The 24,998-nt window shown below is 40.1% G+C and overlaps 7 protein-coding genes across 7 annotated transcripts; 3 read left to right on the forward strand and 4 right to left on the reverse strand.

Annotated features, from left to right (window-relative positions):
* Positions 1 to 6,992: 6,992 nt before the first annotated feature.
* On the reverse strand, positions 6,993 to 10,939 carry EAF02_007257 (uncharacterized protein; the record flags this gene model as incomplete). Its single annotated transcript, XM_038903305.1, has 2 exons — positions 6,993 to 10,712; positions 10,835 to 10,939. The coding sequence occupies 2 exons, from the start codon at positions 10,937 to 10,939 to the stop codon at positions 6,993 to 6,995; spliced, it is 3,825 nt and encodes a 1,274-aa protein (XP_038756784.1).
* A 1,184-nt stretch (positions 10,940 to 12,123) lies between these two features.
* EAF02_007258 (uncharacterized protein) lies at positions 12,124 to 14,144 on the forward strand (the record flags this gene model as incomplete). Its single annotated transcript, XM_038903306.1, has 2 exons — positions 12,124 to 13,043; positions 13,097 to 14,144. The coding sequence occupies 2 exons, from the start codon at positions 12,124 to 12,126 to the stop codon at positions 14,142 to 14,144; spliced, it is 1,968 nt and encodes a 655-aa protein (XP_038756785.1).
* A 1,047-nt stretch (positions 14,145 to 15,191) lies between these two features.
* On the forward strand, positions 15,192 to 15,877 carry EAF02_007259 (uncharacterized protein; the record flags this gene model as incomplete). Its single annotated transcript, XM_038903307.1, has 3 exons — positions 15,192 to 15,345; positions 15,444 to 15,626; positions 15,789 to 15,877. 3 exons carry the CDS (start codon positions 15,192 to 15,194, stop codon positions 15,875 to 15,877), a joined length of 426 nt encoding a protein of 141 aa, XP_038756786.1.
* Positions 15,878 to 16,805: 928 nt separating this feature from the next.
* Positions 16,806 to 17,544, forward strand: EAF02_007260 (uncharacterized protein; the record flags this gene model as incomplete). The annotated part of the gene is made up of 3 exons (XM_038903308.1): positions 16,806 to 17,018; positions 17,117 to 17,458; positions 17,518 to 17,544. 3 exons carry the CDS (start codon positions 16,806 to 16,808, stop codon positions 17,542 to 17,544), a joined length of 582 nt encoding a protein of 193 aa, XP_038756787.1.
* A 349-nt stretch (positions 17,545 to 17,893) lies between these two features.
* EAF02_007261 (uncharacterized protein) lies at positions 17,894 to 18,433 on the reverse strand (the record flags this gene model as incomplete). Its single annotated transcript, XM_038903309.1, has 1 exon — positions 17,894 to 18,433. The coding sequence occupies one exon, from the start codon at positions 18,431 to 18,433 to the stop codon at positions 17,894 to 17,896; it is 540 nt and encodes a 179-aa protein (XP_038756788.1).
* Positions 18,434 to 18,826: 393 nt separating this feature from the next.
* Positions 18,827 to 20,359, reverse strand: EAF02_007262 (uncharacterized protein; the record flags this gene model as incomplete). Its single annotated transcript, XM_038903310.1, has 1 exon — positions 18,827 to 20,359. The coding sequence occupies one exon, from the start codon at positions 20,357 to 20,359 to the stop codon at positions 18,827 to 18,829; it is 1,533 nt and encodes a 510-aa protein (XP_038756789.1).
* Positions 20,360 to 21,305: 946 nt separating this feature from the next.
* Positions 21,306 to 23,886, reverse strand: EAF02_007263 (uncharacterized protein; the record flags this gene model as incomplete). The annotated part of the gene is made up of 8 exons (XM_038903311.1): positions 21,306 to 21,501; positions 21,558 to 21,715; positions 21,780 to 22,645; positions 22,709 to 23,035; positions 23,263 to 23,289; positions 23,353 to 23,612; positions 23,670 to 23,768; positions 23,834 to 23,886. The coding sequence occupies 8 exons, from the start codon at positions 23,884 to 23,886 to the stop codon at positions 21,306 to 21,308; spliced, it is 1,986 nt and encodes a 661-aa protein (XP_038756790.1).
* Between the last annotated feature and the right edge of the window lie 1,112 nt (positions 23,887 to 24,998).

Consider the following 24,998-nt stretch of genomic DNA (forward strand, 5'->3'; position numbering starts at 1 on the left):
GGAGATTATAATTTCTAATCGTGATCCTCAATTCAAATTCAAATTCTAACAAGAATTCAATAATATCTTAGGAATACAAATCAAGCTATTTACTGCTTACCATTTACAAACTAATGATTAAACTGAGATTTATAATTAATATCTTTAATAACGCTTGCGATTTTTTATAAGCTATTATCAAGATAATTAATTTAAATTTCTATTAATGATAGATTATGCTCAACTCACACTTCCCTATGAATTATTAGGTGGTTAAATTCTATATGAGATCTTGTATAGCTATTTATTCTATAATCCCTGGGATTGGAAATTCGACTCTATTATGCTTATCGATGATTTGAATATAACTAATGTTAGAGAGTATGCCAAATGCAATAAACTAGTATTCAATCGAGTAAAAGAAAATATCTTATATATGCAAAAAAAGATGTCTCGATCGGTCAATTTGTATTGCTGTTTAGTCGATTTCGATATGGGAGATTATGTATAGCTCAGTATAAGGGACTTTCTGATACAACGACTATCCAAAAAACTGGATTACCCTATTCAAAGTAGATTCAAGATTATTGGTCGGGCTGGAGATTCCTTCCAATTAAACTTATTGCTTATTATAAAAGTCTATCTTATATTTCTATCTAGTAAGTTCTGTAAAGCGGTAAATAATCTACTTCCCAAACAAATCCTTGAACTATTATTTCTAATAAATATCACTGGTGATATTGAATAAGAAGTAAAGTGTATTCTAATTATAAAGAAAGTATACCGATAGTTTAAATATAGAGTATTATAGCTGAACGCTGATGATAATCTCATTTGGTACCCTGCCTCTGATTTAAAAACTGCTTTGCATCATCTCCGTGATTTCTATCTACAAAATCTCATTTTGCCAGAACCCTCTATATATCTATCAAAATGGATTCGTTTTTATAAGAATGAAAAGGATAATTATGATTTTTACAAATAACAATTAATATATAAATAAAAAAACAAAAGAACTTCTTTAATTTATTATGTAATAAAGAAAATTCTAATTGTACAAAAAAGCTAAAAGTAATTGGATAAAGATAAAATATCAATAAAGAAAGTCTTTTCCTTTGTCTGACAGACTTCAAACCAAGTTAAAAAGAAAAGCCTTTATAGATATCAATAATTAATAATCAGACAAAACACAATAACAAAAACTGAATAGTTTTAAATCGAATATTAGCCGAATCCCCAGCCAATAGTGACGATAAGTATATATAGGATAATTACAAACCAAAAAACAAAACGACCTTTAGTTACAGCATGTGCGACAACAAAACCGAGCTAGCGCTCAATCATACCCAACTGCTTGCAGCTGCCGAAAGCTCTACTTCTATCTGAATTACACAAGCTAATACTACTATTCCAATTCGTTTCTCTATACTTGCAATTTCCACCATACAACACTCCACAACTTCTCGAACAAGAATAAAGAAAGCATTCTTTCAAAACACAACTCTTAGCTCCTTCTATATATCAAGCTATCTCAAGAATTAATTTTGCTAAAAACTAATAAAGTTGTAACTTACCTCTACCATATTATTGTATTTAGCAATAGCTAATTAATATTGAAAAAACATCTTGTGCATATCCCCATCAGGCAAGTACTTATACTTATATTTGTTAACCAACAAAGCAAACAGTGAGATTGGACCGAACAACTATTCAGAAAGTCGATAGCAGATATTATCTCTCTTGCTGAAAATACAATTGTATATACAACCAGCACAAACCCAGCTATCCTTTCAAATATATTGTTTTCACTGTGGTACTGTTTTTTTTGATAATCTTTACTTGAAGATCTTATTTATTAATATTAATAAAGCCAATGCTTTTATAACAAGTATATCGAATTTGCAATTAGATTGATTTTAATATAAAACCTCCAGAATATCTTCCTTAATTATCTCACCATCATTTTCGAAATCATAAAAATAACATACCGCTATAATCAACTTGTCAGCAAATTTCTTTTCATAATTATCAACACAATCAATTAAAGAATCATATTCTTTCTCCAAATTCTATCTCAAAAGACAATAAAACAAATATATCCAATAAGCATATCGAAAATCGACCCCACCCTCAGACACATTGCCTTAGCATCTGTAATCGTACTTGTTAAACAAGCCAACCACAAGTTAAAGATATTAAAAGAAAATCTTATTTATATGTATCTTCATTGTTCAACTCATCTTCCTTATTATCCTCCTTCTCGTTAACAGAATCACTATTACTCCCACTATAGCTCGACTCCTTCTCTTCCTCAACAAAACACTTGCCTCACATAACAAAAAAGGCAGATACTTTTTCACCATAAACTATAAAGAAATATATCAACAAAACAAACACAAAAGAAAAATAAACAATTCACCACTATATGCACATCCTTTTGTTACTTCAGCTACACTAACAACAATTTGCTCTTACTACTGCATTTTCTTGATGATATAAAAGGTATATTGATTATTGATCGAGGAATATAAAAAAGATAAATGACCAAAAAAGATTTAAAAGAAAAAGGGAATTCGGGCGATCTATATACTTCGAAGGCTTCGCGTTGTTGTTAGGCTATAGAACGATTTCCTTCCGTTTCCCATGTGCCTTCCCGTTATGAAAAAAGCAAAATTTGTGTATATACCTGTTTACTATGCCATGCTATAATATAAACAATAACGTTTTCATTAGGATCGCCGATGCATCTACAAATTAGGTAATTGTGAAGCTTGAGGGTAAGCTTTTTCGAAAGGGGGGGTAGTGTTACAGATCACACCCAATCACAGCTATAATCGCTTATATGCGTGCTTGTGTATATGTATAATCATGTGTATATAGTTAATATATAGGAGTGCTCTACAAGCACTTTGCTCCCGATTCTGTAGTTGTAGATTCTAAGGATAAATTGTACCCTGCTCTCGCAGTTCTTCTAAGGCAAAGTGTCACAAATAATCCCTGTCATTTTGAGGGTACCACTATAAATATTTATTTATAAGAATTTTTCTATTTTTTCTGAATCTCTTATATTAAACATATTATAAATTTATAATAAAATTTTATAACATAACTTATGGTGAACCGGGTCATATAGAGAACCGGTCACAAAATTCAATTCTCTCTATATGATCTTATTCTACAAACTACACATTCATTTAATTCCAACTCTAAATCACTTGAACTACTCTCTAACTCTTCTTCTTTAATCTCCTCTTCTAATTCTTCAATTGAACATTTACATGATCGTTTTTGTAGCTTTTTCTTTTTAGGTTTTTTCTTCATTTTATATATTATTTTCAGTACTTCCTTACTACTAAAAACAAATTGACCTTGTAATTTGACTCTTTTATCTTTAATTCTCTTCTTTCGAATCTCAATTACCTCCTGAGTATTAGCAAGCTATTTCCGAAGTAGGGCTATCTCAATATTTTGAGATTTTACAAGCCTAGTCATTCTCTTAATATATCGATGAATTAATGATGCAAAAAAATTATTATCTACTAGAGCTTTATTAAAGGTCTGATTTGCTTACCCTAACTTTATTCTATCTGGAGGAGAGTTTCTAAGTATAAATAAGTCTAGATCTTGATTGGAGGTTCTCATTTGTAAAGTGGAAAGTTGTTGGGAGAAGTTAAATAATAATGAATCGAGTACTTTTTGTAGGGTAAAAGGTACTAAACTAGTTCCTCTTCAGCCAGCTTTAATATTAGAAGAATTCAATGCTTTTTTTCTAATATTTTGAAAGAATTCTACCTATTCAGCTCTTTGGATTCGCTTTACACCAGCTCGAGAATATCGATCGACCTCTAAAGCATGATATCGTTTCATTAACCCATATACTACAATATCAAGTGGCTGAAGCAAGTAAAAGCAATAAGGAGATAATATAAGTAAATCGATATCATTCTCTATACAGAAAGCAATAAAGCTACCTATAATATAACTTGAATGACCATCCATAATCAAAAGTCGAGGTCGGTCATCTGATACTTTCTTGGATTCTGGTTCGAAAACCCTTTTTAGCCATTCTAATCTATAGCTATTTGAGGTCTATCCATTTGTACTAATAGAGAACTGCCAGCTTTGAGGTGTATCCTTTGGAATCCATACAGAATTCGTATTCTGAGCCTTGAAAATGACCATAGGTGATAAAGCCTTTCCAGCTGTATTGACACATTCAAATACAGTTATCCATTCTTGCTTGCCAGCTATAACTTTCCAATTCGATTTCTGAGTAGAATCAACTATAATACACATACTTTGAATAATTCCAACTCCAAATCCGGTTTCGTCCATATTATACATATCATCTAATTCATACTTTCACTCAATGAACACATACGAAATGCATCAAACTAAACCTAAATATTCTCCGAAGTTGCTTTTTTTAGCCCGATTAGATTCTAATTGATGTAAATAATATATTTTAAGTTCTAAATATTGTTTTTTGGAATCTATAGATCCATTCATAACCTATAAATGGAATTTCTATTGAGATAGGAATTCGAAATAATATAACCTGAACATACCAAAAACGAATTTTGTTGGCCATTTCCTTTACCAATATAAATGTAATAAAGAATCCAATAATAATAAATTATGAAATCCATTGTATAAGAGTATTTTCTTTTGTGTTTAAAAGAATTTGAGCCATTTTGTAAGATTGAGTACGTGATTTCCTTCCAGCGATTCTAGCTATAAGAATTGATTTAGGAACTCCAAAATACTCTACAGCCTTTCTAATTGATTTAAATTCCTTCAATTGAAATACAATAATAGCATTCTATATCTTCTCTTCAATTTAAAAAAGCATAAAAAGTGATTCGATATGCATAACAAAATTTATTAAGGTTTGAAGTCAGTGATGGGCTAAATGTGACCCGGTTCCCCATATGACCCGGTTCACCATAAGTTACGTTAGTTTATTTTTAGCAATTTTTATTAAAAAGTTATCAAAGATTTTATAAAAAATTTAAATTTGTATATGATTCCCATATAAATTTAGAAATCGATATTTTGAAGCTCTAGCTCTCAATACAGAAAAATCCTAAAAATCTAAAAATTTCAGAATAAGCTTAAATCGATCTAAATTATATATATAAAAACTTTCATTGAATTCTATCCATAAATAAGAAAGTTAAAAATTCCATTTTTGGTGTATTTTGGGTATAAAAAGTGGCCCAAAAGGGGGGTGGCCAGAAAGTGGGTTATCCGACTTAGTCCATAAAGTGAGATGGCAGTTTGAACTTAGTTGACCATTCCATTTCTTTCCTACTCATCAAACTCATTCGAGTAGGTAGAATATTCTAGACTGCTGAGAATATTTAGTGCATACATACCTTTTACACTCATAGATCCCAAGCCATTCGTAAAAATGTGATCTACTTGCCCATCACAAGTTTGATGACTTTTAAACCTGAAATGGATTGCGAAATCATTCGATACACGAGGAGATCTACATCGTAGCGTAGAAGAAAGACTCCAATGTGTACCGTAAGACTCCGTAAGTCAAAGCCCATTGGAATCATTTTGTCTAAATGATTGATGATCACACATACCCGTTCCTGACGATTGCAAATTTGAACGTATACAAACTTCTAAGTCCTGCAAAAAAAAAGTATGCATCTAAAAACTGAGTTTAGAAGATCGAAGTATTGGAAACCTGAAGTATAATTGCTTAGCTTCCGAACGGACCGGTTCTTTCCAATGACATTTAAAGCTACCTAGAATGGCGCTAAATAATACTAGTACATCACACTAATCAAAGTGACAGAAGCCAAACGCGACTAGAGTTTTTTTAAACGCGTCGCGTGGATGTCAAATCCGGCAGGCGCTTATGTTGACACGAAAGTATATCGAAGGAAGAAGATACCTAGTAAGAGCTCATCTGATCTGATACTGCGAAACAAAGTAAGCTCAACTACGAAGCTGAACGTGACAAAAAGAGAAAGTACCTAGGACTAGTCTACATTACAAAAAAGACTCAATTTTGCAATGTGAAATTACTGATATACTATTCAGATAATGCTGGAAGCAAGAACCCGCACAATATACCTGAGTAAGTACCGCACAGAGTACTCTTCCATAAAGAATGCTAGAGCCATACAACCTTAAAATGACATTGAGGTTGTCTCGCTTAAAACAAAATCTTACATAAGCATTACATAAGCATTACACAATCGTTTAAGTGATGTTCGTTGTAAAAACCAAAGTATATATCCCGGAAGGTGAACGATACAAAGGTAGAACAGAGCTAACAGAGCTGAGAATCCGATGATTAATGTTAATGTTGTTTTACTTCCAATTGATCGATCGAGTTTGCATATGAATCCACTCAACTTCAAAAAGACACCCAATGCGTCATCAAAGTAAATCAACATCATCCTGCACTTCCAGCTAATAAGTGGTATTTAAAACAGAACCACTAAAGTTCGTCAGAAATTTACTTGAGTCTTACCTTGAGTTACAATCCTTTGAGAGCGCTTGGTACATTGAAATATCGTTGTTGTTGATGAGGGGGTGCGTAAAGCATGCAATCTGAATAAGACTTTATCCTAATGCACTGTACTCAAAGACTAACAAATTCTACACCATCACAAAGGGAACCAATACCACTTTCACATTCAAGTATTGCACCACTCTCAAAGCTTCGCGAAGTCAGAACATCAACTGCATTATTCGTCTGACTATTTTCTAGAAATCTGCAGCTCGCGAAATATCTTACACTTCGACTGTATATCAATTCCCTATCGTCCTTCTAGCAAAACGCCCAAAAAGTAAATTGGTATTCCCACCCATTCATTAATGCAAGCAAGCTCTCCTATGCAATCCACCTTTTAATGCGCCATTTATGACCCAGTTATCCATGAATCTACATGTCCATGGTCTGCCCCGCTATATAAATCATGCAAATCGTAATCGTACATGCTAATGTGATAGCTCAAAAAGAAGTTTGAAAAGAAATTTGAGGGCTTTTAATCCTCGATAAGTTGACCTAATATCAAGCTTTGAATCATGACTTCGTCATTGACAACCCTAATGCGTTTAGGCAATGGTGGTGAAGCATGCTCTTCCTGTATCGAAACTCTCTTTCGCTTTCGGCCACCGCCTGAGGTGCTTGCTGGGGTATTTTCGAACACAACTGCCTCCACATCCTGCTTTCCATCCACATAAAGCCAATCATAGCTGGCGTTTTTGCTCTCCGCATCGAGAAGCATTTCTCTCGCTTGTTTGAGATCTTGTGCCTGGCCAAGGCGGGTTGGGCCAAGAGCACGAGTCAGAAATGTGTAGGGTTTCCGCTTCTCGCCAGCTTTTCCCTTCCCGGTAACGATCAAAATAGATTTCCCGTCGAGTAGCTTTAATCTCTGAGTGAAAATGTCATTGAGATTCGCATTAGAGGCAGAATATGGGCGTAAATATCGACTCTTCACAGCTCCACCTAGGAATGAAGAGTTCCCAGCTGAGAGAAGATATGGTAGCCAATCGATAATAGCACATTTTTCAACACAATGAGAAATCCATCGTCCTGAAATACACGGGAGCCCAAGAGCCAGCGCTTGCATGTACTTGGCCTTTCTCGAATGCTCATCCGCAATCAATGCCACGAAACCAATATTTACCTCCGAAGAGGCAATCTCAAGCTCCGCCTCTCCAGTCTCACTATTACCGGTACGAGATTTGGAGGGTGGAATTATCGGGGTAAACAAGTTCTCGAATCCGTCATCTAATATTCGACCACCATGTTGTTTAATTAAACGGATCGCAACTTGCTTATCCTTTTCTGCATCCACGTATGAGACAGCGAAAGCCATTCCCTCGAATAGATTGTCCATTGACTTCTTACTATTCAACGAAGTTTTTGAAGGCGGTGTTGATAGTGCCAGTGGATCTTCACTATCTTCTTGTGATGGCAGGATTGATTTTCGATTTAAGACAGGTGCTGGAACGGCATCTTCTTGCTCTTCCGGGCTCATAGAGCTTCGGGTACGGTGTCTTTTCGTAGCTGGAAAAGCAGTTACACTGATTGATTCCTTCGCCTTGGTAGCAGCACTGCCTCTCGGGCGACCTCTTGAGCGACCTCTTGTACTTGAGTTAGAATTAGAAACGGATGGAGATACTAAATCTGACTCAGCAGTGGATGAAAGAGGATTCGAAATTGTAGACGACACACTCGAAAGCCTAGTATCTCGAGCAACTCTTGGCTGTTGCTGTGTGATAGGCGGCTTTCCGAATTGGCCCTTTGAGAATCGAGTAGATTTACGTGGCGTTCTTTGATGTACGCTTTCTTGCTCTCTTTTTGTCGATGAAAGTTGTGGCTCCTCAATCGGGATTGTTTGGGAAGGCTTCGCATCATGTTCAGTTGAGGCCAATGGAGGAAGTACATCTTTTGAAGCAGTCTTAGAAATATCTGCTGAAAAGTTCAATTCAGAAGGCTCAGTCGACAGCTCTATTCCAGGTGAGTTGCAATCGACTGCTTCTACTTCAGACACCTCCTGAACTGTGGAAGTCAAAAGATTTCTTGCGACAGGAGTGGGTGGCTCTATTGTACTGGGAGCAGATGAAAGTCCCGACGAGGCTGTAGCAGCAGAGCCATTGGGTATTATGTCAAAACGACTAGGCGTAGTAGCTAGCGATGGTTGAAACTGAGATTGGCGTTTCGGGGTATGATGACTAGATACACCAATAACCTCGTTAAACTCATCATCCATGTTAAATCCTGGCAAGTCATCTAACTCATCATTATTCCCTATACTGAGAGAGATTTCTGCGATCTCAGTCATAGGAATTAATCTATCAGTGGCTGGACTAGTCTCTGGGACAGTGGAGGCGACACCATCCGAGGGTGGATTCTGTATTTGGGTGGCGGGTTCTTTAACAGCGTCGCTGAAAGATACTTCATTAGGTGATGCAGTCATCCTCTGGTCGGGTGGGGCAGGTACAGTGGGATCTTTTTCTTGAATTCCATCGGCATGATTGACGTTTTTGCTTTCCAGAGGCTGGCTTAGATCCTGGCTCAGAGGCTGTTGTAGCTTTTTTGGTAGCCTCTGAGCTGGGCTCGTTGATTCTGGGTCCGCCTTTTCAACATCAGAGCAGGCTGGCGCTCGATTCCGTGGTCCGGGCACTGGAGAACTTGTAACAAGGTTGCTTGACAAAGGAATACCTTGAGAATCAGCAACCATATCCTGTTGTGTTGGTTGAGTGTCTCGTGCATCAAAACCTTCACACTGGGCTACGTAGTCCTCCTGCATGCTTCGGCGTCGTCCACTTGCAGGAACCTCCACAGCAATCGGAGTTGATTCGAAGGCCTGGGGTGTATGAGAAGATGTCACTTCTGAAGACTTGCGCTGATGATTAATTGACCTTTGGTGTGTACTAGCCGTGGCAGAAATTGAACTGACTTCTTTTGCGGAGTCCGATCTATTGGATAGAGTTGGTCTTCTCCCAATCAGGGCTGTCTGCGCGCGTAACTTATGTTTCTCTCTCGCCGCCTGTTGGAACTTCTTGGGTAGTGCCTCAATATCAGAATCTGATTCCGAGCCAGAATGTACCTGACGTTCGATGAAGTTATTTCTTCTTTCTTGGGACTCTTTCATGGGTATGTATGTATCCTGAGGTTCACGTACTAACGTTAATTTTCGAAGAGCGGAATTAAAAGATTGTATCTTAGTTGACACTATGGCAGATTCGACTGGAACAGGTGTCTCAGTAGATGTTGAGCGGCCAGAAGATCGCTCTAATTGTTGGGTAATCGCGCCAGCGACCTCCGAGCGTCGTACGAGTGGTGACGGTTCAACTTCTTGTGAGGATCGATATCCCTCATAAACATCAGGCGATGGCCTAGAGGATGTAGGACTGCCACCAAGTCGTCCAATCGATGATGGCTGGGTTGCGCCAAAGAGCTCATGCTGCTTCATTACACTACCCTTCTCAGAAAATGGGTTGACTGACGGAGCCGGAGTCTGAGGGTCAAGAAGAGTGTCTTGCACAAGATCTTGAGTGCTATGAATAGCAGGCGGATCTTCCGATTGGAGATAACCTTCATCAGGTACCGATGCTGGTTGAAATGTATCAAAGTTTATGTGACCCGTGTCGTTCTCCTCATATGTACGTGCAGTCGACTCAGTATGTGTAGAATTGGGGTCTACAGATAAGCCATTTGATTGTGGACCTGGCAGATCATCTCGTTCGATCGGAATTGGTGGGCTTGAGGAAAAATCGTTATTCGTTCCAAGAAGAGCCTGGTCTCCCAATCTTTGCAATTCTAAGGCTTCGTAAAGTGACTCAGGATTCTCTTGAGTTAAAGATAAATTACTCTTTTGAGTATATTCCTCACCCTCCATTGCTCTCAACTGGGCACGAGGCAAGGGAAGTAGGTTGCCGGTAATATCGGATGGCCTCAATTCTTTTCCATTGTCTCGCTTTACTGTTGGCAATACTGGTGGACCATCTCTCGTCCGTTCGGATTTATGTACAGGATTTGAAGGTAATGGACTTTCTCCGTATGCTTGGGCATTAATATCGGATTCTCTGACGGCCTCTATCTCATGAACAACTTCCTGGGCTTGATTGTGGTGTTTTCCATTTCCTGTAACATGACGGAAATTGTTTGTCGCGTCGATATTACAATTATGATTGCTTGACGCGACGACGGGAAATGACATATTGTTATCCGCGGCTGGTCTCGCCGGACTACTCTATTGGTGAAGATAAAATGTCAGTGCTGCCCTTGTAAGTTTTTGCCATGCTGCGATTTGTGGAATGGTGATTGTAGAGTGTGAAAGCGGAGATCAATCAAATCAGTACATATGTGGCTTACCGATAGTATTTCTTCTTGCAGTTGCAGACACCTCTGCGTATCAAATTCCTCTGCACCATCTCCATTCAAAGCCGCAATGGCGGCCAAACTAACAGATTTAAACATGATGATATTCTCATATTCAAGATCAAATTGGTCGTTTAATTTAAATTGGTAGTTGAGGTCGTAGTATAAGTGAAATGTTGACTTGAGCAGAATGATGAAGAGAAGATGCAGGTGCTGTAAGATAAGAGTATCGTGGCGAAGGAAGTAAAACGCGACGAGCTTTTAAGATTTTGGTGCGTCAACACGTGATCGATTAAATGTTTCTGTTGCTCCAGCTAAAACCAAAAAAGAAGGTACTAACATAACAGTACAAGGGAATCTGGACAAACCACTTTGATTGGAACAATGCAGGACATCTGCAGTACATGAATCTCTTCATCATATTCAACTTCTGCACAGTAACAAGTAGGAACTACATTGGATATTCGAGACAAAGTCAAGAAGCTTCTGATTATCCCCTCGATCAGAAATCTCCTAGTCGTAGTTGGGGATACACCTATAAACTTATCCAATTTCTTGCTAGATAAGGGGAGTACCCCATGCTGGCACATGTTTCTATAGAATTTGGCTATACGTAGAGCAGTCTTTGTTGCTGACTCAATATTCCGTTGTATCGTCCACTGAACACTTATCATTGTTGACCGAGAATCAAGCATCTGAAGATCTTTCTCAACAGGCCCATTCCACATATATATATGATTTCCGTATATCGAAAACATTTGACAGCGTCATCCAGTTGACAACGAACTCCCCTTTTGCGGCTTGCTCTTTGTATTATGATGTGATCAAGTGATCCATTCGTGTGAGAGACATATCTTCCACTTCACAAACTTAAATTATTCCAAAGGCTGATGTGTCGCCAATCTCTCTTGTTTGACCAGTGTCACAATAATATGATTGAGAGCTCTAAATATAGCTTAACATAAGAGAGGGAAACGCCTATGGCGTGAAAGTACAAATCCGAGTCAGACTTTGGACGAAGGCTACCTAGTTACCAGATTCACTTACCAATATGGTATGTTGGTGTTGTCAAATGGTTCGATGGTCCTCCATATCGAGTCACACCACCATATGTTCTCACCACCTTATAGTTCACCACCTCTTCTTCTTTTCGAACCCACAATCTGCTCTCACTTCTTCCTCACTTCTTCTCCCTCAAATATCCACCATCAAAGCTTCGCCCTACGTTCTCAGCTCTTGTCCTCTTTTCAATCCGTTTTTGAGATTACTGAAATCACTGCGAAATGTCAACAGAAGCCGAGAGCCAAGACATGCCGAATTCTACTCCTATCAATGACAGCATGGTGTGTGATACTAAGGAGATATATGAGGTCAAGAAAGATCAATTCGGCCAGATCACTTGGTTGGCCAAGTATCCCGATGATGTGGAAGATGCTGCTGAGAATGCGGAGACCGCCCGTTGTGCCATTCTTTTACGCTACAGGAAAAGCTTCGATTCTCGCAAGAAAATGGAAATGGATAGCATCATCATCCAGAGTCCATTGCTCAAGCAAGTTTTGAACAAAGTTATGAAGGATTATCCTGGTGTAACTACAAGCTTGCAGAGACTCGAATTCAAATCCCCCTTCAATCCATTCGTTCATCGCTGGATCCAACTGTTGCAGGCCATCGAGAACGAGAACGATGAAGATACAAAAGCTCATCTTGTTCTTTTACAAAAGATTCTCGAACCAGAACTCAAAGACGTGATCGAGGCCAGAATTGACTACATCGAGAACAAGGTTGTTACTTACGATCACCTTTGGACTATTTTCCAACCAGGTTGCATATTATACAAGCCAATATGGGGTCGTGATTCTGCTGTAAAGTTTTCTCATGGCGTTGCTATCAACGATGAGAAGAAAGGTCACGTCTATCGAGTATACTGCTATATGGTGAATTGGGATGGTGAAAAATTTGGATTTGACTTGGGTCATTGCGATATTTCAGAGTTTATAGGCACGGCCGAGATCGATACACTCCCTGTCTTTCCACTCGAGTTTCATCCAGATGAAAAGAAGATTAAGGCTAAGCTTTTCAAACGCGGAAAACTATTTGAACAATATCGTGGTCATCATTTTAGATATTACAAGTCCTTTGCCATTGGTGAAGATCCTGAATGTGGCTGCCCTATCAAGGTAACCGTTGATAGTCGTATCATTATGTAAGTATTTCTTTCCATCGCAGCTGACAATCACTAATCAATATTATCACCAGTGATACTCGTGCATATGGCAAATACAACCCCAACAAAGTTTCACCCCTCAAGGCGCTTAACCATAAGAGGGCTTCTGAAATCGTCGATCTAGAGTCAGACTATGGAAGCGATGAGTACGAGCTATATGAGGACGATATCAATTACTCCCCTAGAAACCCAACTTTGAACAGAGATAAGGATTCTACCTGGTCCACCATCAAACCCCTCGCCTCAGAACATCTCATCATTTGTTCTCCTCTTCTCAAAGGATATGCTCTAAAAGAGAAACTTTGGCTTGAATTTTTGGTTGATGTTCCTACCGACATCGCCTGGAGCAATTCTGCATTCCAAAATCTCGTCCTTCCGCCAGCACAAAAAGAACTGATTCACGCCATCGCAACTTCCCATATCTCAAACTCTTCGAAGTTCGACGATGTCATTAGCGGCAAGGGCAAAGGCATAATCTTTCTGCTTTCAGGTGGCCCCGGTATTGGGAAAACCTTGACTGCCGAATCTGTTGCCGAGCAAATGCAAGTTCCACTCTACGTGCTTTCGGCCGGAGATTTAGGCACAGAATCTAAAGATGTTGAGTCAGCTTTGCGTTCAGTCCTTCAGATGGTCACCAGTTGGAATGCGATCTTATTGTTGGATGAATGTGATGTTTTCCTCGAGGCACGAACTTCAAATTCGCTTGAACGCAACAAGATTGTTTCGATCTTCTTACGAACACTTGAATATTATGAAGGGATTTTATTCATGACCACAAATCGTGTCAACAATATTGATCCTGCTTTCAAATCACGCATTCATTTAAGTATGGATTTTAAAGATTTGGATAAGAACGCTAGAGAGAAAATTTGGAGAAACTTTCTATCGCGTGGAGAGGATCAAGGACATCATCATCATCATCAAATCACTGATGTTGAGATTGGCAGATTGGCGGACTCAAACATTAATGGAAGACAAATTAAAAATGTTTTAAAGACTGCTAAGTTGCTCGCTAGTCACAAGGGTGAGCTTCTCAAGTTCGAACACGTTGGAACCGTTATGAGTGTGGAGGGAAATTAAGCACGTAGGCATATCCCTATGCATATTCTGAAAGGAAGTTATCAGCTTAGGATTATAGGAAGTCGATTTGACAAGTTTCTCGTCTCGTATTTAGCAAGTTTAGGATATTACTAGACAATACACGCGCGTTTATTTTTGAATTTTTGAGGAAACTTCATACATTTAACTCCAAGACAATTCACAAGTTTGAGTGATAATCCACTAAGTTCTCAATACGTACAATTTTTAAAGTAAATTTAGTATTCCAAACTGCTCGAGTCATTCAATCAAATCCAAAAATTGAAAGTTTCTGACCGCCCAATCTCCATTTTCCACCCCAATGCCGCCATTCGTATTTTTCTTCTCATTCTCCAAGTCATCAGCAACCCAATCTCGTATCCTTCACGTGAATCACGAACCATATCGTATCGTAGCACCGCACGCTCTCAGCCTCAACGCGGATCCGTCTTGGCGGTAAGCGGGACATCAGACCATGACTTCATCGCTTAACAGAACATCGCGAATATCACTAATCCGCCCGCATCACCTGAAGAACAGTTTCTCCACATCACGCCATAGCGTGTGGGTTGTCAAACTATTTATAACACTCTCGAATGTTTTCATGATTTTAAGCTTTTTGCTGCTGGGGAATTTTACTAGTTTGTGTTTTTTACGATGTTTGTGTTTTTGGGGGGAGAGCTGAGTTTAGGTGATGATGCTCGTATTTTGGATTCGATGATCGTTACATGGAATTGGAACACATTAGTGAGATATGGGGAGAGCTTGGGTCTCGGATAGCTAGTAGTGAGTGACGGGTACGAGCGATGATCTGACAGCGCAACGACATTGGGTTGGTGACATCAAGCTTATGATGTATTCTTATTGGTATCTTGGAGATGGACTAGCTGGATATATGTAAGTAAGAATGATATGACAATCTGGGGAAATGGAGTATATAAACTCTTGATACTTCCTGAGGTCAAGTTTTTTTTTTCGTCATCATCACCATTACAATCTCATATATTTAATCATCAACACAAGCTCTTTAAACATATCCAAACAATCAAAATGCAATTTTCCACCCTTTTGACTCTTGGTCTCGCAGCTATCAGCGGAGTCGCAGCTGCGCCTACCAGTTACTTCGATGTGGATATTACATTTATCGGGGGTCCAGCAAGTTACAATTTGACTGTTCCTGCGGATGGACAATTTCACGCAACCAGTACTTGTCCCCTTCTCTCTCTCTTAAGTTTCTTTACTCCTATTTTCCTTTTCGCTTCCACCCCTTAAGCCCCAAGAAAATCTAACTTTTACTCCCAGACAACCCCCTCTCCATCTCTCTCATCCGCTCCTCCAACTTCGACGTCTATAATCTCTGCACCTTCTACCATGATAGTGCGGTTGCATTAGTGAACAATGGAGGGATTGTTAGTGTGGGTCCTCCAACACCGATCACTGGGGTGAGCTGCCAGGTGACGGATGAGAGGTGCATTCCTAATTATAGTGAGTCTTTCTACTTTTCCTCTGCAATTTTATGTTTGTGTTTGGAAAGTTGTTCAGCAAGTGAAGAAGGGAGGAAGTGATATACGAGAAGAGAGAGAGACAGGGATAAGTGATGGTGAAAAGGAAAATTTGGTAATAAAGATGCTAACCTCATAATAATAGGCGATTGCTACAGAAACGGACAATTCCTCGGATCATGCTGTGATGGATTCTGTGCAGCGAACAAATGTAGACCTTTCTCTGGAGTTTAAGTTCTTACTCTCATGATCGATTGCACTGTAAAGGGGATGCAAGACAGGAGTACGTTATCACAGGCGTGGAGTTGTTAGGAGAATTGAGGAAGTGGAGGGAATTGAGATTTGCACATTCATTTGGTGTTCTGGAATTGAGGGGTTTTCATTTAAGCTTTCGAATCTTTATTTGTATCGTTTCTGTCAACTTTAATGTAATGAATCTTGGAATAACAGCATTTATAAAACAATTGTTTAGCAAAAGATGTGTAAAAACTGGTCGATTCAAATCTTGTTCCTCACATGTATCTTTTTCAATGACATGGATTTGACTCTTACAAAGAAGTTCGAGCAGTGAGTAAGATGCAGTAATTCGTTGCTTAAAGCAAATTTTGGATTTAGCAAAATATCTGGGATATGATTCAATCGTCCCCTGTTCGGAATTTATGGTAGAATTCCAGCGACTCATCAACTCAAGATGGAACTTTCCAGGCAGTAACAATGCAACCATTACCTTTATTCTAAAACAACGATTCTGACTACATCAATATCTTGCTGGGAGATTCTAAAATTTCTACTCTGATGAGATCAAAAAAAGTGTAGATGATATTCCTCACGAAGACCTGCCTTGCGTAAAAAAAATTAGCAACCCAGGACCAATCAATTAACACTCTTAATTGAACAATGCTGGGTGATCTTGTAAATCCCGTGTAGAACATGAAGGATTTGCCCGTCTTGCCTCGCCAAGTATATGGGGAGCTCTGCCGAAAGCTTCATGGATCTTATTGGCTGCAAGTGGAAGTAAGGGATGGTATAGTTACATCGCGTGAGGTGGGATGAGGGGTAAATGACTTGAGTATATTACTTTATAACCACTGTAATCTTCCCGGAAATACCCAACTAGATCTCACTCTCTCCTAAACCTCTTCAACACCCATCTTTTCTCAAAATGCAATTCCTCAAATTTCTTATTCTTTTAACGGGACTAATATCTCGTACCGTCTCCTCAGCATCATCAAAATGTCCCAACATCTCTCCCGGTCCAGCATCCTCATTCCAACTCGCGGAGCTCCTTCCCATATCCCCTTTGACAGATCCAGTCGCTATAGAAACTATTCGTAACACACTGTCTCTATATGCATTTGCCATTGACGGACGAAATGTAAGATAAAGATTAAAAGACCTGCTTTCCCTATAACTTCTCAGAATCTTACAAATCCACCATGAATCCAAATCCTAACAAACCATTCTCCAACGCAGTGGCAAGCGTTCTCTCGGGTATTTGCCCCAGACGCCCGAGCAAATTATTCAGAGCCTATTCCTGTTCTCTATGGACTACAAAATATCACCGATGCTATTGCAGCCCAAGTTACTCAATTCACAGGGACGCATCATAGATACGGTACCCAGTATATAGCGATATGTTCGCCTACCTCAGCAATCTCCGTAACTTATCTTGAAGCTAGTCATTTCTTCTTGCCGCATACGTCGCCGGTTATAGAGGATGATAGTAATACCCTTTTTGCGACGGGGAGGTATGAAGATACGTGGAAGAAGGCGAATGGAATTTGGAAGATTGTGAATCGAAATTTGGTTTTTATTGTGAGTAAAGAAGGGAAGAATATTGATAGTGAAGAGGCCGGTGCTAATACTCTGAAAAGGGACCGTTTATCTTGGATACTGCGTAGGAGCTTAATGTTGGGTTTCCCAACTCTGCTTGAAGTTAGCAGCTTTGAAAGTATTGGAAACCAAGATTCTCGGACCATCAGAGGCATAGACATTGGGTAGAATATGCTTTGGAGAGTCGTATAGAAGAGTGACCGGAAAAGAACTCCCTTATATTGAAATTTCAGGACTGGTCTTGACAATGGCTTTGCAATGGAAGAAATGACCATCATTGAATGTGTGGTCAAGTGTTGCGTGGATGTCTTTGCTTTGAGATATCAAATATCTCCTCAATCATTTTTCGCGAATGGTATCTTCCAGATCTTGTCGTACAATGACTCTCCTCACTCCTGCACTCCATTTCAATTTCCATTATGCAAACTCATAGTCCTCCAAATGCGTCCACTCCCCACTAACCTCATACCTCCAGAGACTAATCGCCTCGGCCATTCCCCCTATTCCCCCATTTCCATCCCCGTTCATCGTCCACTCCCTCCTCACCTCCTCCAACGTTCTCTTTGCCTCCTCCTCTCCAACCTTATTCTGCACCGTAACATGCGGTCTAATTTTCTTATCATCTTGTTCCGTCAATTGTACACCTTTCTCTCTAAATTCTCCAAGTAATTCTTCATGAATCTTCCGTAATTTGAAAGATGCAATATTGAGCGCTACACCTTTCCTCCCCAAGGGAAAGGGATCTTTAATACCGACTTTGAATTTTTGTTCTCGTGATGAGAGGGAAGTGAGAGTGGATTTGTAAAGAGAATGTTGGGAAGAGGGAAGGGCATGGAAGAGAGTTATATGTGCAGAGAGGTAGTTGCGGGAAGAAGGAAAATAGCGGGCCCGGAGAGCAGTGAGGAGTTTTTCGGAGGCGGCGTCGAGGCGGAGGGTCAGGATAAATGGTTGAGACATTTTTCAATGTGTGAGGGAAGAACATGAAATGGATGGTTGTTTTCAGGTGAGTTGAGGGACTTGGTGGAGTCGATGATTCGGGAAGATAATGAGGTCATGGATTTAGGAGTGGGAACCATAATTAGCGTAGAGTTACATAATGGTGTTTGGAGCGTCGACGTTAATTCAAATAATTTGATTATTTGATAACATCGCAGACTTGTGATAATTTTCATCGAGACGCACAATTCAATCAGTATTGAGGTAGATTATTTGATCCAAGATTTGTTACCGATCCAATCGTATCCTAGATACCTCCCCTTCCTGTCGCCTATCGTTGTCAAACCCGAGTACCAAGTTATTGAAATCAACAATCCTAATCGAAACATTGCAAACATAAAACAAAGTTCTATCCTATTCGATCTTACCGTCCGTCCTTTTCAAAACTCTTGCTCTGAAATTCTGTTGCTTGACAAACCATCTGTTCTTACAAACTATCCCCCCATTTCGCTCCACATCCGCATCCAACTCGAAATCAAATCTCCTCACCAATCGCGGTATCAGCTTGTTCATCTCCAACAAACTAATATTCTTGCCAATGCAAGTTCTAGAACCCATGCCAAAAGAGAAGAAATACTTTTCTACTTCTGCACCTCGACCTTGCTCCTCAATTTCGAGCCATCTTTCGGGTCTCCATTGATCTGCGTCCGAACCCCAGACAGAAGTATTATGATGAGCTACATATGCATTGATGCCAACTGCAGAGCCACCTGGTATGAATTGATTTGCGATGGTAGTACCTTCGGCTGGGACGATTCGTTGTAGCCCCAGACCCACAGCAGGGTGGACTCGCAATCCTTCTTTGATAACCGCTTGTAGATACGGCAGTCTTTGGGCTTCTTTAAAGGTAATGGGATCTGATATTCTTCCCTCCCTTGCCGCAGTTTCGATCTCGTCTCGCAGGGTTTGATAAGTATGTGGGTACTTCAACAAATGGTAAAGCACACTCGAAAGGGTAATAGCTGTTGTATCACTTCCTGCAGCAACGTTGGACTGGCATGTGGTAACCAAATCGTGTCTCGTAATCTTCTCAGGGTCCTCTTGAGAAGCCATCAAAATCCTCGTCACAAAATCTGGAGTGCCCTCTTCTTTCTCGTCGCCACTTTCTTTCAACACCTTTTCTTTTTTTGCAATACTGTCGGCTGTGAACTTGACAATAGATGCAATCCCGCCAGTTTTAGGCAATAACGGAAATATCCAAACGTGAAGCCAGCTCCAAATCCCAACGAATGTAGAATATTGCCCTCCTTTATCAATTGCCTCGAACACACCATCCTTATCCTCTCCCATATCCAAAAATCCAAAGCGTTGGCCAAATGTAATCTCTCCAATAACATCAAACGCATAGCATTGCAACCAATGCTGCATATTAACAAAATCTCCCGAAATTGCCGATTTCTCGAAGTGTCGTGAGAGTAACTCGGAACAATTATCCACATGGCCCTCATATCCAACCATAGAACTCATACTATAGTAATTTGCGACCTTACGTCGTTGTGCAGAGTGAGTATGTGGATTAAGCTCAGAGAATAGCGAAGCTGGGAATAGATTCGAAGGCTGCCATGTTGAATACCATGATGTTTTTGGGAAACTAGCTCCACCAATAGAGTAGATAACTTTGGCAGCATTGAAATCATCAATCAAGTATTCATGCGGTGCGATGCGGACAATAGGGCCATAGCGAGAGTGTAGTATTTGGTTAGTACGTTCGAAATGACCTTTGTATATTTCCCAACAATACCAGACTCGAGTAAAGCGTGCGAGGAACGGTCCTGGAATATGGCGGAGAGGGTCTATCGTTGCGAGGGATACGGTACTTAGGATGTAAATGGATACTGGGATCGTAATGAGTGCCCATATTGGGAGGGAGGTAGTTTCTTGAAGCATGCTGTTTTGATTCCCCGAAAGAAAAGGAACTAGAACAACATAAATAGTGACGAGAAATGGCAAGAGATTGCAAGATATATATATCTAATTATTACCACATGAACACACTTCGGACATGTTTCAGCTTGCAATGCATGACTAACACATACATATACGACGGAGTTTTTGAGCGGTGGTTCAAATGCGGGGAGCTCGTGTTACGGAGAAATGAAAAGTGCGTCTATGTAGAGGCCGCGGACATTTTACAACTTATACGAGCTTTACAACTCAGTACCGTGCAACATCAACTAAATGGAGTTAAACAAGAGAGGTCAATAATATATGCCCATCATTATCACCGTCATCGATATTGAAGATATAAAACTTTCTTGCAGAATGACTGCGACCTCGGTGATGGATCAATATATACTCTAGATCCATAGTATCGATCATGCTACACCCCTTCCACACCTACAAGAACGACTCCTTTATCGGTTAACTAACGTCTACCGAGTGGTTGGGTTGCGCAATGGGCCTGGTCTGGAGGACTGGCGGCGGACGCAGATCGGATACATCTAAACTTCTTCAGTTATCTGAGTAGTTAGATCTTAACTAGATCCTAGCTACTTGGTTGATCACCTCAACATGCACTGGAAATTGAAATCATACTTACATCAAAGTGACCAGCAACTGTTGATTGTTCCACGCAATTTTATACCTTGAAGTTGACTCGAGATAGTGAAACCAAGGATCATGGGTTGATACACAGTATAAAGTCACATAATGAGTGATTTTATTCTTTTCATCTGAATGATAGATTGAAGATCGGGTTGATTAGTGGATTGGCTGAGATGAGAGGGAAATACCTCATTCGAAATTCCGAACTTTATAAACCTGTTTGACATAAAATACAGTACCTCTTTGATAATTCATCATAGATCCCTCCTGTCGATCGGAGTGCCTCCCCTCAGGACCTCCCCCCTCCAACAAAGCTTTGTTTTTGACGCTTTGCCATCCACTCACTATCCTGTCTCCTCTGGGCTCTCAACCTATCATTTTCGTATAATTCGTCGATTTCTCGTTGGCCTATTGGTTTTTCAAAATCGTATAGTGGTTCGAGGGTTGCGTATTTCTGCTGCAATAAATATCGTTTTATCCACCATCTATTTGATTTAGTCAATAATGCTATCTGGTGTGAAGAGAAGAGTAGATAACTCACGGTAGGGCTCTAGTAAGCTGGTAATGCATATGTGTACGCGTGGGAACAGCAAACACAAAATTTAATTCTTCGAGTGTACGTTGCTTGGTCTCCGGTACCCACAGGAATATCATGCATAATGATATGATATTTAATCCAGCGTAGAAACCGAAAGTTCCCTGTATGATCAATTAGCAACCAAGCCAATAGAGAGGTCACGATTCAGATGAGTATATATCTTACGGCAACAGTAAAGAGATCAAGCATTCTAGGCAAAGTAATGCTTAATACAGCGGCCCAAAAGAAGTTCGTAGCAACAGCCCAACCCATTCCAACTTCACGATGTGATAGCGGAAACACCTCAGCAGAGTAGGTAAATGGAACTGGACCTGCCCCGGGGCTATAGAAAGCAGCATAGACATATATAAACAGTGCCATAAGGCTTAGATGTGCTCGGCTGGAGTCCGGTATCAATGAACAAAGTGCCACGGCAAGTATACTCCAAGCCATGTTGGGAATCGTAAATAACAACAACGTTCGTCTGCCGTAAGTATCAATTGTCCATATAGCTGGCCATGCAAAGATAAAATTAACTAGACCAAACCCCCATGAAGCTAAAAGTGCATTAATCCTGCCAGCACCAGCTTTCTGAAAGACAGTCGATGAATAAAACGCAATGACATTGATTCCACACATTTGTTGAGCCAACATGACTGTAAAGCTAGCTAGCGTCGCTCTTCTTAACCGAGGCACTGTGAACAACTGTGTAAACCGTGTCAAGTAAGTATGGTTTCCAACAATCTCTGCCTCCAGTTCAAGCTGGGAATGGATATAGTAGAGGTCACGCGCAGCCTGTAGAGGATTGTTACGAAGTTTCAACAAAGATTGATATGCTTCTGGATATCGTCCCTTCTTCATATACCAGCGGGGACTTTCTGGGCAATAAAAGATAAGGATACAAAGAGGCACAGCGGGTATGAATGCAGAGCCGAGTTGAAGACGCCAGGCTATTCGAGGAACGTTGGCAACTATTAAATTTGCGCAAAAGCCAAGAAAGATCCCGAAAGCATTCCATACTTGCCAAGACATAACGAGCGCACCTCGAATGGCTAACCGAACATTAGCTTTCAGGTCAAAATATCGAATCGGGGGGGAAAAAAGAGCGAGCGTACCTGCAGGTGAGTTTTCCGCCGCATATACCGGAACTGTCGAAGCCTTCGCACCCATCCCGAGTCCGAGTATAAGACGGCAAATAAAAAGTTCTTGCCATGTTGTCGTGAACGCACTGCCAATCACACTCCACAGACAGAAGTTTCCGGCAACAAAGATGGTTCCCCGGCGTCCGAAATAATTATTGAGAGGATCAGAAATCCAACAACCTACAAATGCGCTGCTGATATATGGGGCGGCATTGCAGAGTCCGACCAGCATTGTATCGCGGGTAGATTTCCCTCCAATGTCGAAGAGGTCCGGGAACGATAGATTTGCACCGTTTGAGCCTGTATTTGTTTATCATTATTTATTGTTTCACGACAGATAGAAGTATTTAGATCACAGCTATAATAATTATGAGCCCACTAGGACAGTGAGGAGACAACCGAGGTTGCTCCGATTTGAGTCGTTGTAAGATTTGTATTTGGCATAACTTCGAATATTTGAAATCACCTTGATTCTTGTTCTCAAGCCCCATTTTCAGCGCCAGCATGAAAGATTGTAGTTAACTAACCTGTTTGGTCCCATCCTTGAACGGCAGCTCTGTTACGATGAAAGTCAGAGAGCTAAACAAGTAAAGTGCTCAGGTAGGGTGGAGACATACCAATGGAACATGTAATAATAGTGATATACAACGCCCATGGCTGTTTCCATTTATGAAGGATTTCGTCCCTCAAGCATTCAATCTCTTCTTCATTTAGGGCATTTTCACCTCTAATATCTTCGTAATTTGTTGGATCTTGTGCCACCAGCGCCCCTTTAATCAATATTGGAAGGACACTGAGCAATTGATGCTTAGTTGCAAATGCTTTAACCTGATCGTATAGTAACGTCGTTGGAATTCCAGATAATGGATTCTGGATCCTGTTTTGAAGGGTCAGTAAATTTTAGAGTATTGTGAGGGTTCGAGGCAATTCTCACTTAGCATCTAAATTGCTGTTCAGGTTGATATGGCGCTGATTCGCTTCGATTTCGACGGTATAACCACCCGCATCATTACCAGTAGCCTGCGACCGTGTCCTTGGACTTTTATCAGTGAACATGAAATATGAAACTCGCCACAACGAATATCAAATGCAACATACCATTCCGGATGAACAAAATTTACATGTTCTTCGAGGTATTTTGGTTCTGGCATTGTACACAATTTCCGTCCAATGTCTTGAAACGAGCGATAAAATGACAATTTATGAAAAGCGGGGATAAGACTTACATTTATACCACCAGTAATGCAGCCTCTTATCGTTTCCATACTACCCAAGCGACCCTGAGAAACAATGGCTGCCCTAATATGCAAAATACTGACTTAATCCTGGTTTGACGTATTTGCTCTCATCAATGTGCGTGAACGTAAGGCACGAGAAGGCTGCAGTCCAATCCTGAATGGCACAGTTTGTGTGTAGTCTGACATTATGAATACAGCATCCCCCTTGTACCAAAGGAAAAGGGTGGTTTCTAGAAGTTGAGGCTGACAAGTCACTAGACTCTAGGCCAATTGCCTCCAAGGCAGTACGTAGGGCGGGTGAATAATTAATTTGCTTGTCTAATACTTCCAATGAAAATCAAGAGCGACAAGCCCATCCTGCAAGGGGAAGTATCAATGTGAAAAGAGAGTTATGAAAAAACACAAACTTCGAAATGGCTTGTTCGCTTGCGCTGAGATGTCCCGTCTCTATTCGCATAAATTAATCATATGCTTTATATGAAGGCAACAGCACAAATATTCCCCGACGCGGGGCCCCGCCAAGTATGCAGAGTTAGGCTGTATAGCCACGATTCGTGGTACACTGTAACTGAACCACATGTTTTCCACAACAAAATTCAGCCTCCGTCATTCGCATAGCCTAGTGATTGCTGACCACACTGGAAGTCAAGGAAGTAGACAAGCTTCATGCGACCACTTACAAGATACAGAACAGATAGCCACTACGTAAAATCCTCATGGCAAAGTCGTTTGGCCTCGAATCAAAATCAGGTAGATGAATAAAATCTCAATTCTCTAATCAAGATTTCATCAGCTCTCGTCCAAAAACAATAAGCTTGCCTGTAATTCCGAGTGATTTGAATCCTCTTTGATTCAAACCACCTCTTTCAAACACTCCCATGATGCGTCATGCATTTTGCTGCACAGGGTTTATCTCTCTATCGAATGAGTGATCCAGAAGCAACTTTGTATCCGATCTATAAAAAAAAGGCATGATGATAGAAACGTGCAGCTAATCGTACTTACGGTAGTATGATAAATGAGTA

This window comes from Botrytis sinoallii (genome assembly GCF_014898435.1).
Source record: "Botrytis sinoallii strain Bc 23 chromosome Unknown BSIN_012, whole genome shotgun sequence".
Lineage (NCBI taxonomy): Eukaryota > Fungi > Ascomycota > Leotiomycetes > Helotiales > Sclerotiniaceae > Botrytis > Botrytis sinoallii.